The sequence below is a fragment of the Castanea sativa genome, chromosome 11, assembly GCF_040712315.1.
Source record: "Castanea sativa cultivar Marrone di Chiusa Pesio chromosome 11, ASM4071231v1".
Classification (NCBI taxonomy): Eukaryota; Viridiplantae; Streptophyta; class Magnoliopsida; order Fagales; family Fagaceae; genus Castanea; species Castanea sativa.
The window spans coordinates 65,895,248-65,910,512 of record NC_134023.1 but is presented as its reverse complement, the minus strand read 5'-3'; the positions used below and the strand labels follow the sequence as shown (position 1 = coordinate 65,910,512).

The 15,265-nt window shown below is 32.2% G+C and overlaps 1 protein-coding gene across 1 annotated transcript; it reads right to left on the bottom strand.

Moving 5' to 3' along the window:
• Nucleotides 1-5,334: 5,334 nt before the first annotated feature.
• Nucleotides 5,335-12,687, bottom strand: LOC142617553 (putative disease resistance protein RGA1). Its single transcript, XM_075790460.1, has 9 exons — nt 9,330-12,687; nt 8,778-9,080; nt 8,312-8,364; nt 7,958-8,152; nt 7,692-7,770; nt 7,486-7,580; nt 6,593-6,693; nt 6,242-6,371; nt 5,335-5,568 (listed from the first exon to the last, which is right to left on the bottom strand). Exons 1-2 carry the CDS (start codon nt 12,685-12,687, stop codon nt 8,887-8,889), a joined length of 3,552 nt encoding a protein of 1,183 aa, XP_075646575.1. The 3' UTR covers nt 5,335-5,568; nt 6,242-6,371; nt 6,593-6,693; nt 7,486-7,580; nt 7,692-7,770; nt 7,958-8,152; nt 8,312-8,364; nt 8,778-8,886.
• Nucleotides 12,688-15,265: the final 2,578 nt, after the last annotated feature.

Here is a 15,265-nt window from a genome sequence, read left to right as displayed (position 1 = left end):
CTTATTACAAAAAAATTTTACATTATATTGTCATGAAATATCACCAATCTAAAGTTTGGGGTTTTTGAATTATACATCCTAAAGTTTCAGACTTGAATTTTACCGCCTGAAGTTATATTCTATTTGCATTAGCATCCTTTTTGTCCATATTTTCTGTTAAATACTATATATGCTTGCCACAAATATTTAGTTTGACTAGTAAAATAATGCCATGTATTTTTCATTGTGTAACATCATTTTCATTATGTCATGTAGTATTATTTTATTGGATAAATTAAACATGCATGATAAGCTTATATGACACTTAATGAAAATTTTAGACGAAGGGGCTAAAATCTAAATCCTGAAACTTTAGGATGTCAAATCTAAAAACTCTCAAACTCTAAGGGTGTAGTTTGCATTTTACAATTTTATTTATTTCTTTCACCGTTTTCTCTTACTTAATGAAATCATAAAATCAATGATAAACAAAAAGGTCTTTCCACTATATCTGTTTGGATTTTCAGCGGATGTGGAATTAATAAAAATTCTCAAATACAATATTGTGCACATAGTTTACTGCAGAGTATAAGATATAAAAAGTTTATAAAGATAACTTTTTTTTTTTTTGAGAAGGAAATTTACAAAGATAACTAAGAATACGGATATAAAATATATGGCCAAATAATGACACATCAAAAGCAATAATTATAATGCTTAGGGAAAAAAAATTAGTTTTATGCAATAGCCGATTGGGGAAAAAAATGCTAAAGGGCAGTAGGGGCAACTTTAAAACACAGGGCAGGAGTGGCATGACATCCTCTAGATCGACCGATCTAGTTTGATACAGTTTGAGGCCCAAGATAAAAATTTTAAGGGAAAATTTTAAAAAATATTTAAATATCATTTCAATAATTAATATTTATTTAAAATTTATTATTCTTATTTTCTGAGATGCAAAATTATAAATTAAATTATGTACTTTTGTTTGGTTAACATCTCATTTTTAATTGATAATTTGAATGATTCACTTAATCTTCTTATTAAGAAATGAATTTAAGCTTTTTTTTTTATTTGTTTTGTCTTGTTTTTTGTTTTTATAACAAGTTAGAAAGAATTGAAGAAGCTATAATGAGCTTAAAGAAAAATGGAGATGTAAAATATATCATTAAAGATTAATCTCTTGATTCAATTGTACAAAGGCTCTTTTTTTAACAACTAGTTTGGAAGGCATATGCTGCCCCTTAATTGAGAAAATTAAGATAAAATCTCTATTTTAAGAAGTATTAAATCATGTACTTAAATCTAGAATAATTATTTAACATATGAATATCTATTTGTCATAATAGTTTCTTAGAACCTATTGCTAAAAGCAATATCTATTTACTAAAATCTACTAAGAATAATAATGAATATTATCATTTTCCAAGAATAAACAATTGAGTTTTGCTAAGATATTGTCACAATGTTTAAATTTTAGCTATAAATGATGTCATATATTATAACTGAATGTATCATCAAATATCTGAAATTCTTTACATGAAAATTTTGTTATTTATACTTCCTATGTTATCATTTTACATTTTATGAATCTAGCTACAATGTCTAGCTTAGTTTTTAATGAACACCCACTTAAAAAATAAAAAATAAAAACAAGATTTGCAAAAGGCATTTGCCATTGAAGTTTGCATTAGATAAATTATACAATTTAAACCAAGTAAATCAACATTCTCTAGACATTACACAATGGAATATTCTAGAAATCATAATATAAGGGGTATTTGCTTGGTTTTAAATTTTAGGGGGGAATGAATGTGATGCTCCAATTTGATTGATTGTGTGATGTGTGTGGGTGTGTGATGAGTCCCACACTGGGTATTTACTAGGCTGAACTGGGCTTTATTAACAATTATAAGGAGCTTCAATTGTGACTAGTCCTTTTGAGGTATAGCGCAAATGTGGTTAGCACTTTTCCTTAGGTCGTTACTTATGGTATCAGAGCAGACCTGGTAACCTTGTGTAGTCTCAGAGACACTACCCCACAAAGTGGGCCCTAATGAGGACGTTAGGGATTTAAGTGGAGGAGATTGTGATGCCCCAATTTAATTGATTGTGTGATGTGTGTGGGTGTATGATGAGTCCCACATCGGGTATTTACTAGGCTGAACTAGACTTTATTAACAACTACAAGGAGTTTCAATTGTGACTAATCCTTTTGAGGTATAGCGCAGATGTGGCTAACGCTTTCTTGGGTCGTTACAATGAATCTACACCAAACATACACATGCCTTTTTTTTAATTATTATTTTAGGTGTAAAACTGTGTTTTTATTTTGTTTTTTATTTTACTTTAAGTAGTGCATTAAAAAAAATAAACAAACAAATAGACGAACAAAAAACTAGCCTAAGAAAATCGTGTTTCAAACTGTACATGTAATAATGAATTTTGATTCACCAAATTTGATTAAACCAAGAAAGAAGTCTAGGAACGTGCCAAAATGTCACAACATTTTTCACAATACTTTTATTTTCAACTGTGGTGTATCCCGGTATGATATTTTATTTTATCTTGACCTATAAGAAACTTACATCACAGTAGTTGTGAAAATATTATGATAACAACAAAATGTCACAACTTTTTCATAATACAATAGCTTTATTTTCAGTTGTGGTGGACCATGATTTGATATATTATTATTTTATTTTATTTTGATCTGTACGAAACTGATTCTATGTCAGAACATTTTCACGATATTTTTATTTTTAGCCGTGGTTGTCCTTCAATCTCATATTTTATTATTTTATTTTGACCTATAAGGAACTAATACCTCAACAATGGTGACAATTTGTTGTATTCGTATAACAATTCCTAAACCAAAATAAGCGTATAAATATTTAAAAACAAACTGGTGTACTTGAGAAGGAAAAAATAAATCTATCTTGCCAAATGACCAAAAGCCTTGAATAAGTATGAAAGGTTTTTTAGTAGCATTAGAATAAGTCAAAAAACTTGACTCCACCAAAACACTATTCCTAAGCCTATTGGCTGTTTTTATATAGTTAATAGAATATAAATAAACAAGCACTAGCATCCGTGTTTGTATAATAGGAAAAAAAAATCACATTGTAGCCAATTTAGCCCAAAATTCACTCACATTAGTCTATTCAAAATTGTGTAAAAATACATGGTTGCTACATAACTGTGTAAATTTACACTAACACTATTTATAGTTTTTTATTATTTCTTTACGTATCCAAGGATAAAGAAAGAGAGTAATAATGATTGTTGTGTGTGAAGAAAGAGAAACCGTTAAAATATCAAGAAAATTTGATATTTTAATTAAATGTGGAGGGTATTTTGAAAAGTCGGTGTATAAAATAGAAAAAATAAGTTATTATGTTAAAATATACATGAATTTTTGCATGACCCGATAGAAATACTCTAACCAATCAAATTACAACCCCTTTACATTGCATGGATTACTAAATGATCACGTGGCCAAGCGATGAATTAGAGGACTGTCAATTGTGCACGACTTGTAGCCTCCATCTAGAAACCTAAACAGCAATGAAGTAGTATCTGTCCGACTTGTCGTTTCCAACAGGTGATGTCTATATGACTTGTTGTTATTCACTTCTTCTCTCGTCATGTTTTCCATATCTTAACTTGTAATACTCCATGGAGAATAAATATTGTGCACTCCCCTCTGACATAGAAGAGTGGTGAATTGATTGAAACCAAGAGCTTAATTCAACAAGATGACTGCAACTTGATGAGTAGAGGAGACATGAAGGGTCCTAATTGTTAGAGTATGAGATCCTGAATTCGATCTTTGTCTCCTCTAGTTTACCTCCCATTTAAATTCTCACGTGTTGGGTCTCGTCTATTAAAAGGTAGTTTCAGCTCACACATGAGAGAAAGTCTTAGAAGTATGTGGTTGAATAATTAAATTTACCATATTTCTATAACTTAAGCTTTTGGGACAATCGGTAATTTAACACTAATAAGCCTATCTTGAATTGTATCGGGTAACAATCAATTTCATACCTTTAAGAGACTTAGCTCTTATATGCCTTAGCCCACACCGTTAAGGTAAAGGAATTTTGCATCCCAACCCAAGAAGAGTCGACCAACTGCTAAGAAGCTATAGCTAAATTGATTGACACCTTCTCGTATTTCTAATGAAAACATTTGGGATTCAAATCCCACATTACCCCAACTATCAAATTATCCAAAAAAGGACTTAATTGGAAAAGTGCTTCCCACCACTTTAAGTGCATATATGATAGGACTAGAGATGGAAATTGATAAAAGACTTCCTTTGGGTGGAAGACAAACCACATTACAATAGCAAATTCTTCATCACCTGGCCTAATGCCATAAACGTTTATTTAAAGAGCAAAAATCCCCTAAAATAACTAGATATAATTGTTAGATAACTATTCAAATAGAGATAAGATACCTAGATAACTAGGATTACTCAAACAAAGATAAGATAACTAGTAGAAAAGATAAGAAGAAACAATAAAGACTCTCAAAGGTTGGTCAGCAGCAAGACTCTCATGAGACATTTACATAGTATCCCATCAATATAAGATCCAAGGTCTTGGTCACTCCATAAGAAATCTCCTCCCCGTCTTAGTGCTATACTTTCTCACTTTGGTAATCCACATTCCTTCTAAAGCAAGGAATTGCAAGACCTTAATATTTAGGCATTTCGCCTTCTTGCACTGCACTGTTTAGATATGGAATTATACACACACATTTCTTCTGCTCGGATATGAGTTGTTTAAGCATAAAATTGTTTTAGTTTGTGTTGTACTCTGTCTGCTATTTTGTCAGATTTCCCTGTACTGTGCTGCTGTTCTTAGCTTGTTTCAACGAAATTCACTACATTATGCAAAAAAAAAAAAAAAATTACAGGACAAACAAAATTACAAGACCATTGGAAGCTAATGAAAATTTCAGTAGGCTAGTAATACAGAAGTGAAAGAAACCAGTTGCATCATTTGCTCCAACTCCAACATGCTTGGACAGCGGAAGCAGAAATGAAAAATTGCATATTATGTCAAGAAGCCAAAACTACACATTGTTATTTAAACAGTATCCACTCTTAGCAATTTTTGACATTCTACTACACAAAAGCACAAGCCTTGCTCAAACTATTGATGCAGCAAATTCATAGTTTTAAGAGACGATATTGGTGGCTTTTGTTGTGTAATCTGTTTTTATTTATTTTTATAATAATTTAATTTATAATTTTAAAAAAAGGGAGAAATAAAAGAAAGGAACAAACAATTTTGATGTGGTTCAGCCATAACGGGCCTACATCCACGAGTCTATTTTATTTATCTATTTCTCAGTGTCTCTATGTTACATTACTCAAATTATATACACAGCTTTTGGGGACAGGATCCCTACAGACACTCAATCTGTATTGATGAATATTGCCGTTAGTTTCCTTGTGTAGTTGTGTGTTTGATTTTGAACTCTCTGACTTGGTTGGTGGGATTTTCATATGAGTTTGGTCAAAAGTCTTTGATATGGTTGGTGAAGTTTCCATTTCAGTTTGGTCCTTCTCAATATGACCTGCAAGAGTAAGTTACCTGGTTTAGTAATTAGTAAAAAAGTCTACAGTATAATTATCAACTTAAGCTTTTGGGACAAGTGATAGTTTATCACAATATCAAAGTAGATGTTTGAATACCATCTCCACTCTACCTATCATTTAAAAACTAAAAATACCATGTGAAAAGTTAACATTTGCAATATTTTGACATGAACATAAAGCTAATGCTTCACAAGGAGTGAGGGATTTTAAGCTATAACTGAAACTATGTGGTAATTGGATTGCTACCACCAAACTTTCGTCTTCATCCATTCCAGCCTATGAAAATTAAGTTTGAGAATTAAATTTATGAAATTTAAATAATAAAAAAGAGAGGAAAATAATAATGTTTTATTTATATACTGTTGGTCTTGTGCACTTTAAAGGGAGATGCATGATGGAAACAGTGGAGTTAAATTCTTTTCAATCAACAGAAACTGGATCTCAAATTTGATTATATACTGTTGGTCTTCAGAAGTATCTGCCATATTGAAAACTCTATTAATTCATATGGTGACAGAGTGAAATGAGATACAAAATTACTAATTTCATGATTGCTTTGGTTACAGAGTAAACAGCATCAAACTGGGACTCATTGCCAACATGTTTTACCTATAAAACAACAATAGTGACTTAAAATAGTTAGATGATTACCTTCACAATATTTCAATATGAACAAAAGATTAATGCTACATGGAGAATTTGTCAGAAATGTTAAGCACTAGTCGCCCAGATAATGAAACTCTCCTTCAACATCTACAACTCTGAGTTTATCCGTGCCAAACTACCAAACAGAAGTTTGAGATCATAAATAAATAAATTTATAAATGAAAGATAAAATAAAAAATAAAAAAAAATTCTATCCACTTGCATTAAACTTTCTAAAGGTTCAAAGCAAATGAACATATTTTTTTATCAACTAAATATAACTATGAGGACAGATAATTAAAAATAAGGTCTTAATCATCTGAGGAAATACAACAAGATAAGGATTGAAACACATACCACAAATTTTTGTTTGTTGCTACATAATTTTAGTACCAACTCACTTTGGAGAAACACCCATTCTTGTCAATTCAGGTATTTTGAGTCTCTAAATTCTGCCCCTTATTAGAATCAGTTGAATAAGATCACTATACCTCTAATTGAAAGAGATAAGAGGAAATTTATACTTGATTAACATACAGAAAATTGAATGTTCTGAGGGGATGTATGGACCTATAGATACATTGGAACAAATTATTCTTCTATAGTACAAGAACTCTTGGCATGTGAGCTGTATTGGGCCATTTCCCACCAATTTCAGTCTGGTATCATTCTAATGAGGAAAAGAACATATAACAAAGTTGCTAATATTATGCTTTGTATTAGTTTTATTTAGAAAATTAACTCTGCATTGTACGCGAGGATTCAATTCTATTTCTATCTCTTCTTCCAAATGACAAATTTTGTAAAAACTGCTTTATTGATTGCAACCTTTTAGCCAAATATGGTGCATAAAGTAAAATCCATCTCAGCACTTGTGCATGCCTAAACTCAAATCTATAATAGGTAGTAAAAACTTATACATAATAAATAATTGCAGAAAATGAATGCCTGAATATAAAACCACTATCTAGAGAGTAGTTGTAGATTATGATCATTCACCATGATATTATCCAAATAGCACCAAGTGCCAACTTTCAATCTGTTATTCAAAATCAACAACACAATATAACTACCATCTTATAACTTATAATTAGGTACAAATAGTTAAAATAAAGAAACAACTGAAGGACTTATGCATCTTTCCTCTTTTCCTTCCTCTTTGGTCCCCGCTTTATATGTGAGGAAATCGTATCTATCATGACATTTTTTATGAGAGGGATAAAAAATGAACACAAAAACAAGATAATCACCTGAGTTGTAGACTTGCTGCAGTTGCCAAAAAGGTTCTGAATAGGCTCAGGTATTTACGCCTGGTTTTGTTCTGTGCTTCCAATTTGTTGTGTATCTAGAATCAAATCAAATGAGAATCATTAAAACACAAAGAGAACAAAGAAGAAGAGGAAAGACATTAGCATATGAGTTTCTACAAAGTATTTAGATTGATGATTATATATACCAGAAAATTTCAAAGAGGAAGATTTATCCTCTCCTAACTCTTGGGTGTGACCAATTTTAGGCTGACCATGCCTTGTTCCCTGTTGGTGAGTTTGCAATAAGAATTAGATGCTACCAAATCATATGGTTCAAAAAATTCTGCATTTTGATTAGATCTGTAACATTCTGCATTTTAAATTGAAAATGAATTTTCCAAACATCATAAATGGAAAAGACATGGTGAAAAAGACAAGGAGGAAGAAGATAAAAATTCGTTTTTTTATTTACCCAATAGGACTTAGGATTAAAGAATACGCCTAACAAAGTGGGAGTATATTGGTCCTTCCAAAAGCAATAAGTTAATTCCTCTCCCAGATATTCAACATTGGAAAAATTAAGGACGTGAGCGATTTTGGGCCAATCCTCAAGACAGCAAAGCCATCTGCTTCTGTGAAAACTTTGAGACAGTAGGTCCATCAGCTTCTGTAAGGTAAAAATTTTACAGAGGAAATTAGGATTTATGCGTCTCTCACTTTATTTTTTATCCTTTCTGGTCCCTTCTTAATGTGTGAATCAAATTTATTGGATGAAACTTTATTCGAAGTATTCAATAACCTTTAACTATAGAGTGTAAACAAGTACCTTTTGTACACCATCATCCAAATTCCTAGAAGTATCCAAGCGATACATCTTGCCTGTTGCCACCATATTCAATCATCACATTAAAACTGCTGACAGATCACAATGCATGAATTTAAAAATATAACATACTACAGAACATTGAAACAATTAACTGCTTTTGGTTGCTGAGAAAACAATACAATTGGACAAGTAATCCTCAGACATTAGGTTCACTAAAGTGAACCCCGTTTAATCATATACAATGGTTGAGTATATATATTTTTCCTATATTTTGGAAATCCACCAGAAAAAATAAAATTTTTCTTTATTTATATGGAAACTAACAAAGCTTAAAGTACTTAAAAAGAAAACAAAAGAAAAAGAATAGAATTATAAAAAGTTCACTTTCATTTTTCAATTGTTTTCTCAGCTAGCAAACAGAAATCTATCAGATATATTCCAAAAAAGGGGTGCATCGAATGCATACCAAGAAGAGCGTCAGTTGCACAAGATGAACCAAAGTTGGTCGCAAGAGGTGTCGTCTCAGAGCCTTGTGATTACCAAGTGGAAAAAATAGGGATGTGGGCGATCTTGGGCTAATCCTCACCAATTCCTCTTTTACACTTTTCCTCTAAAAGAGGGCAACCTAAAATTCTCAACAATTTTAAAGATTTAAGACAGGGCATCTCATTAGGCAATGATGTGAGATTTGGACAAAACCCAATTCGAAGCTTTTCAAGTGAGGCGAGGTTGCTGATAGACATAGGAAAATTCAGCAAATTAGGAAAGTCTTCAAATGTCAACGACCATAAAGATCTCAAACAACTAATCCCATCAGGAAGTGATGTGAGATTAGGGCATTTGGTAATTTCGAGCTCTTTAAGTGAAGTAAGTTGGCTAATCTCAAGGAAAGTTGTCAAATTGGGAAAGTCTCGAATTCTCAGTTTTCCTAAAGATTTGAGACAACTAATCCCATTATGAAGTGAATTGAGATGGAGGCCATTGGAAATGTGAAGCTCTTCAATTGAGGTGAGGTTACTAATATCTGGGAAAGTGATCAAATTGGAAAGCCCTGAAATCTTAAGCCACAGTAAAGATGTGAGACAACTAATCCCATTAGGAAGTGATCTTAGATTTGGGTTTAGGCCACATCCATAAATTCCAAGCTTTTTAAGTGATGTGAGCTCACCAATCCACTCCGGAAAACTTATCAAATTGGGACAGTCTTTAATGTAGAGATCTTTAAAAGTAACAACATGTTGAAGACCTACAGGGAGAGACTCCAGTTTTTGAAGGTTCCTGAATTTCATAGAACGGAGGCAAGTGACGTGTCTCCATTCCATGCCATCAACATCCACATCACTTAATGGATTGAACTCATCGCAATTTAGAATATTTAGCTCCTCCAATGAGGTGAGATATCGCACGACTCCAGATAGAGATGTTAATCTAGGGCAATTCCAAATGATTAGAGTCTTGAGAGAATTTAGATTTGACGGTAGAGACACTTCATCCTTTATTTCAGTCAAAGCCATAAACTTTAATTGGGAGAGAGGAGATGGAGTGGATGGGGAAGAGGAGGAAGAGGGAGGTGAAGAAACCATTGACATTGTTTGTTGCAAAGGCTTTCCGGTGACATCATCCAAATATAACCCTTGTTCAAGAAACGGAAATAGGGGCATGGAAGCTAGCTGACAACAATACTCAATTTTTAAAAAAGAAAGACGAGGAAATGAAGGCAATGATTGATGTTGTTGATGATCTGGTGTTGATGCACTCCTCCACCATCCTTTTAGATTAGGACACCAGGAGATGTTGAGTGACTTTAGCAATGGGAAGAATGATGTTGAAGTTGGTGATGAAACATGAGCATCTTCACTTATATCACTATTTGATATGTATTCCAGATCCCGCATCAAACTCAGATCTAGGCGTTCCAAAGAGGGGAGTTGAGATAACGGTGGCAAATGTTGGCATCTGTTGCAATTCTCTAACTTTAAATCAACAAGATTTATGAGAGAAGAAAGCCAAGTTGAAAATCTCACACCCCTAAAGTCATACACTTCCAAAGATTTGAGATTCAGGTGTGGGTGGAGGCCATCTAATAACTTCTCATCATCATTATTACTATTATCTACCAAATCTGATGAAAACTTCGAAACTTCTTTACCCCATGATAATATCAGCTTTTCAAGATGTTGTTTTTCCCTTAAATTTGCATCCTTGGAATCTGAGTTAGCAACTTCTAGCCACTCCAAGTGTCTGATCTCTAGTTTTCCTCTCAAGTTGTTTAGCTGTTTCAACTCGCCTAGTCCACCAACATGCTTAAAGATGGAAGGAGGCTCCTTGCTCACGACAAATAATGGTAATGTATGAAGGGAAGTCATTTGCCCTAATCCACAAGGCATATGACTTAACCGAACACAATAACTAATACCAAGATGCCTGAGGTTGATCAATTTTCTACTGTCTCTAGGTAGTTCTTTAAGCTTCTGACAACAAAAGAGTTTTAGTGTTTGCAAATTTCGCAATCTGGTGATAGAATCAGGAAGAGCTTCAATATCATTATTAAAAGAAAGATCAATGTACTTCAGATGAATTAACTTCCCTATGGAATGTGGAACGATTGTAATCTTTAGATTATGTAAATCTAATGCACGCAAGCTTTTGAAACTTGAAATAAGGGTATTCAATGTTGACTCCTCTAGTCCCTTTAAAAAAGCCATTGACCCCTTTAAAGCAAAAGATGCATACTTATCATATGTCAGAAGAAATGTACGTACGTTGTCTGCTTTAACCAAACTTGGAGTTTTAATAAAAGATGAGTCAATAAGAAATGGACATGATACATGACGAGTTCTTCCATCAATATTGTTTTTGTCCAAATTGATGAGTGTACACTCTACCCCTGCAATTGATTGTGCAAGATCATGAATTAAATCATGCATCTTGTAATATTTTGAGTCTCCAAATCCATTTCTTACCTTTTCAAAGAAGGACCTCCAAAGTAGATCCCTGAAGTACTCTTCTGCAACATCCTCCAATTGTTTCTTTGATGATTGGATAAATCCTTGTGCTATCCATAATTGTATGAGTGTCACCTTATCAATTATATAATCTTTAGGAAACAAAGAACAAAAGGCAAAACAACTTTTTAAATGTGCCGGAAGATGATCATAACTCAATTTTAGAATAGCAAAAATGCCACTCTCTTGTTGAGTTACACTTTCTAGCATATTATTCTTGACATATAACCATTCAAGCTCTTTTTCCTTAAAACGCAATACACTCCCTACTGACTTTATGGCAAGTGGTACCCCTTGACATTTGAGTACAATCTCCCTTCCAATTTCTTCTAGTCTAAGAGTATTGGTCTCTTGCTCTTTTCTAAACGCTATTTGCTTGAATAAAGACCAAGATTGGTCCTCAAAGAGACCATTAAGATTGTATATTGCAACCGGGCTTGTAATATCTACAACCTTTTTAATACCCGTAGTTATTACAATCCTACTTCCCACAGCCCCACCTATTAGTAGGTCTTTCAACTTTTCCCATTTTTGGGAATCTTCATTCCACACATCATCCAGTACAAGTAAGTATTTCTTCTGATCAATTTTTTTACGAAGTTGATATTGCAATTGTTCCATGCTATCAACTTCAGGTTTTTCACCAATAGCAGAAATTATTTTTTGAACAATCATTTTTACATTAAAGACATCAGAGACACACACCCACATTTTTAGCTCAAAATAAGTGTTGACAATCTCATCATTGTATGCATATTGAGCAAGTGTGGTTTTTCCTAACCCTCCTATTCCCAATATGGGAATGACTGAGACATTCTCTTTCACATCATCATCTAATAATAGTTTAATGATGGCCTTTTTATCTTCTTCTCTTCCAATAACCTTTTCATTAAGTACATATGAGTGAGTCTCCCTCTCTTCCCTATCCTTTGTCACATGTGACTCAACATGGCATTCTTTTAAGTGAAACTTTATCCTATCATCTACTACTGCATTTAGTGTCTCCCTCATTTCTTTTATTCTACGACCAAATACATTAAGTGGGTTTGAACTTCTTAAGAAATTGCATACCTTTTTTGTAACATTCCCACCCGTCTCTTCGCGTTGCAAAGCTTCAGTGTAGAACTCACTCAACAAGTCATCTGCTTCATAAACTGCGTCCTTGAGCTTTTCGAGCCATTTTTTGACTTCATGGTTATGACGCTGCTGCTCCGCTGCATCCTGAAGTATAGCTTGGATTGTGGAAACAGTGTTCTTGATATTTTCAAGGTCATCTTTAACATTCCATAACGATCCAATCTCTTGAAAAGCCCAAGAGCCCAAATTTTCAATCAAGGTCTGTGCAACGCCTTGGAGTATTGCTTCAGCCATTTGCTCGTAGTTAGTGGAAGACTGCAAGGAAGGCTAAAGGATGGACTTCAAATGTTTCAACATTGGGATATAATTAAAAGCTAGCTTATAAATACTAGTACTTTTAAGATTAAAATTTAAAATATTTTCAAATTTATTAGTTTGTAAAACTTAAATAATAATAGAGTTATATATCTAAAATTAGTAATTTAAAAAATTTTAAATTTTAACTAAATAAAAAAAAACCTTTTACTAATTATTTGTTCCTAAATTTTAGTTTTAACTCTTTAATATATCTTATGGGATAATTATTGGGTACTCCCAAACTACCATAAATGCGTACTCCTTCCTTTTATATAACTAGGTCTCACTAATTAAATTTATTGTGGGACTCACAATTCATGTGAAAGGGGGAATATGATACTCTATCGGAGTATTCAATAATTTTCCATCTTATGAAGCAATTTACCAAATATTTATTCCTAAATTTTAGTTCCAACTCTTTAACATATCTTATGGAGCAGTTTACCAACTATTTATTCTTAAATTTTATTTCCAACTATCTAATATATTTTCTGCTTGAAAAAAAGAAATCTTTCTAATAATAATAATATAAAAGAGCTTCTAAGAGCATCTCCAATAGGCTCTCTAAAGCCTAATTTGGAGAGCAAACACACTAAAAAACCCTTCCAACAACCTCTCTATCTCCAAATTTTTTTTTTAGATTTGCTACAGTAGCTCTCTAGGCATAGAGAGCACTGTAGCAATTCTAAACAATATTCTCCTTTAAAATAATACCCGGTTGAATAAAAAATGACTTCTTTCTCTTTCTTCCTCACTCTCTTTCTCTCTTCTCTATCACAACGGCTACAAAAACGCAGAATACAATCCGAACATATAAACAATTTTTCTCATAAACCAAATGAAATTAGAAAAATAAAAGAAAAAAAAGAAAGAAAAGAGAGAGACCTATTCATGAGCAAAAGAATTAATTCAATCTCAATAATCACAACCGATTAAAATATTTAATTTTCACTAAATAATCACAATAGTAACAACAAAATTATTCTTGATCTTTTCTCTCAAACATCTCTAAACTCGGTCTCAATCAAAATACAAACTCAAATCACAATTTTGAAACTAATCAAATTAGAAAGAAAGAAAAAAAAAAAAAAAAACAAAGCTGACTCATCTAAACCTCGGTGGGGAGGAAGATATGTGGTGGTGGGAGGAGGACAAGTAGACAATCTTTATGTGTGAGAGAGAGCTCCAGCCGAAGTGCTGCTAGAGAAGAAAAGAAAAAAAGAAGAGTACTCCTAGAGCTCTGGACAAAGTGCTAGAGAAGATAGAGATAAGTAGGGGTGTGCAGAAAACCCGCCAACCCGCCAAACCCGTTCCGACCCACCCATATTTTAATATATGTTTAAAATATATTATATATTTAATAAATTTAAAAAAAAAACCAGTTGTAGAGCACTTCCTCGGTTCCTACTATCATATATAATATAAAATCCTATTAGTTATTTTAATATATATTTAAATATATTATATAATTAATAAAAAATTTAAAAATTTAAAATATATTTTATTTATAACTAAGTTAGGAATCTCATGTATATTTTGTTTATAAGTGAATTAGAATACTAGTTTATTTATAATTTGTTTATTAACTCAATTGGATACTTAAACATATTTTGTTTACAACTAAGTTGGAATATTAGTTTATATATTAATGTATATTTTGTTTGTCAACTCATGTGGCAAGTGTGATATATATTTTTTTGCTCAATTTAATAATAATAGTAATAAAAAAAAATTGTCCAACCATAGGTTCAACCTGACTCAACCCAACCCATGTGAGTTGGGTTGGGTTTGGTTGGGTTGGACTTATATGATGGGTTGGGTTTGGTTGGGTTTTTTTTTACCCACCATGGTGGGTTGAGTAAAAAAATCCCCTCAACTCGACCCAACCCGATCCATGCACACCCCTAGAGATAAGGAAAAGGTGTGGAGGAGAAAAAAAGAGAAAAAAAAGAGATAAAGGGAAAAATAAAATAAAGGATAAGAAATTAAAATTGAGATATGCTACTATAATATTTTCACAATAAATTTTAAGTGGTGGGTTGTTACTAACTAATACTGATGAAATTTGTTTTTTAGTGATGTGTTCAAATTAAAATCAGTAATAATTTTTTTTTTTAAACTAAAGCAGTAATAACTTACCACATATGATTTATTGTGAAAATATTGTAAAGTGTTAAGAATATAGAATTTCTCATTAAAATGAAATGAATGAAAAAATATTAGAAAAGAAATATTAAAAAAAAATAAAGAAATATTATTTAAATAAGATTGAGGAAAGAATAGATAATCAATTAAAAAGTATATTAAAAAAAATAAGTAGGCAAAACGTAAAATAAATGGTTGAATCCCCGAATAGCTTGCTAGAAATGCTCTAAACACGCCCACACTAGTTGATTATTTATGCTAGTGTTTGCCAGATTCACATGGATCCTTCAGAAAAGAAAGTTTTTTTTTAATATTTTTTTTGTCGTAAGTTAGGTTAAATGCTCAACCGGGTCCCGCTATAACTTTTTGG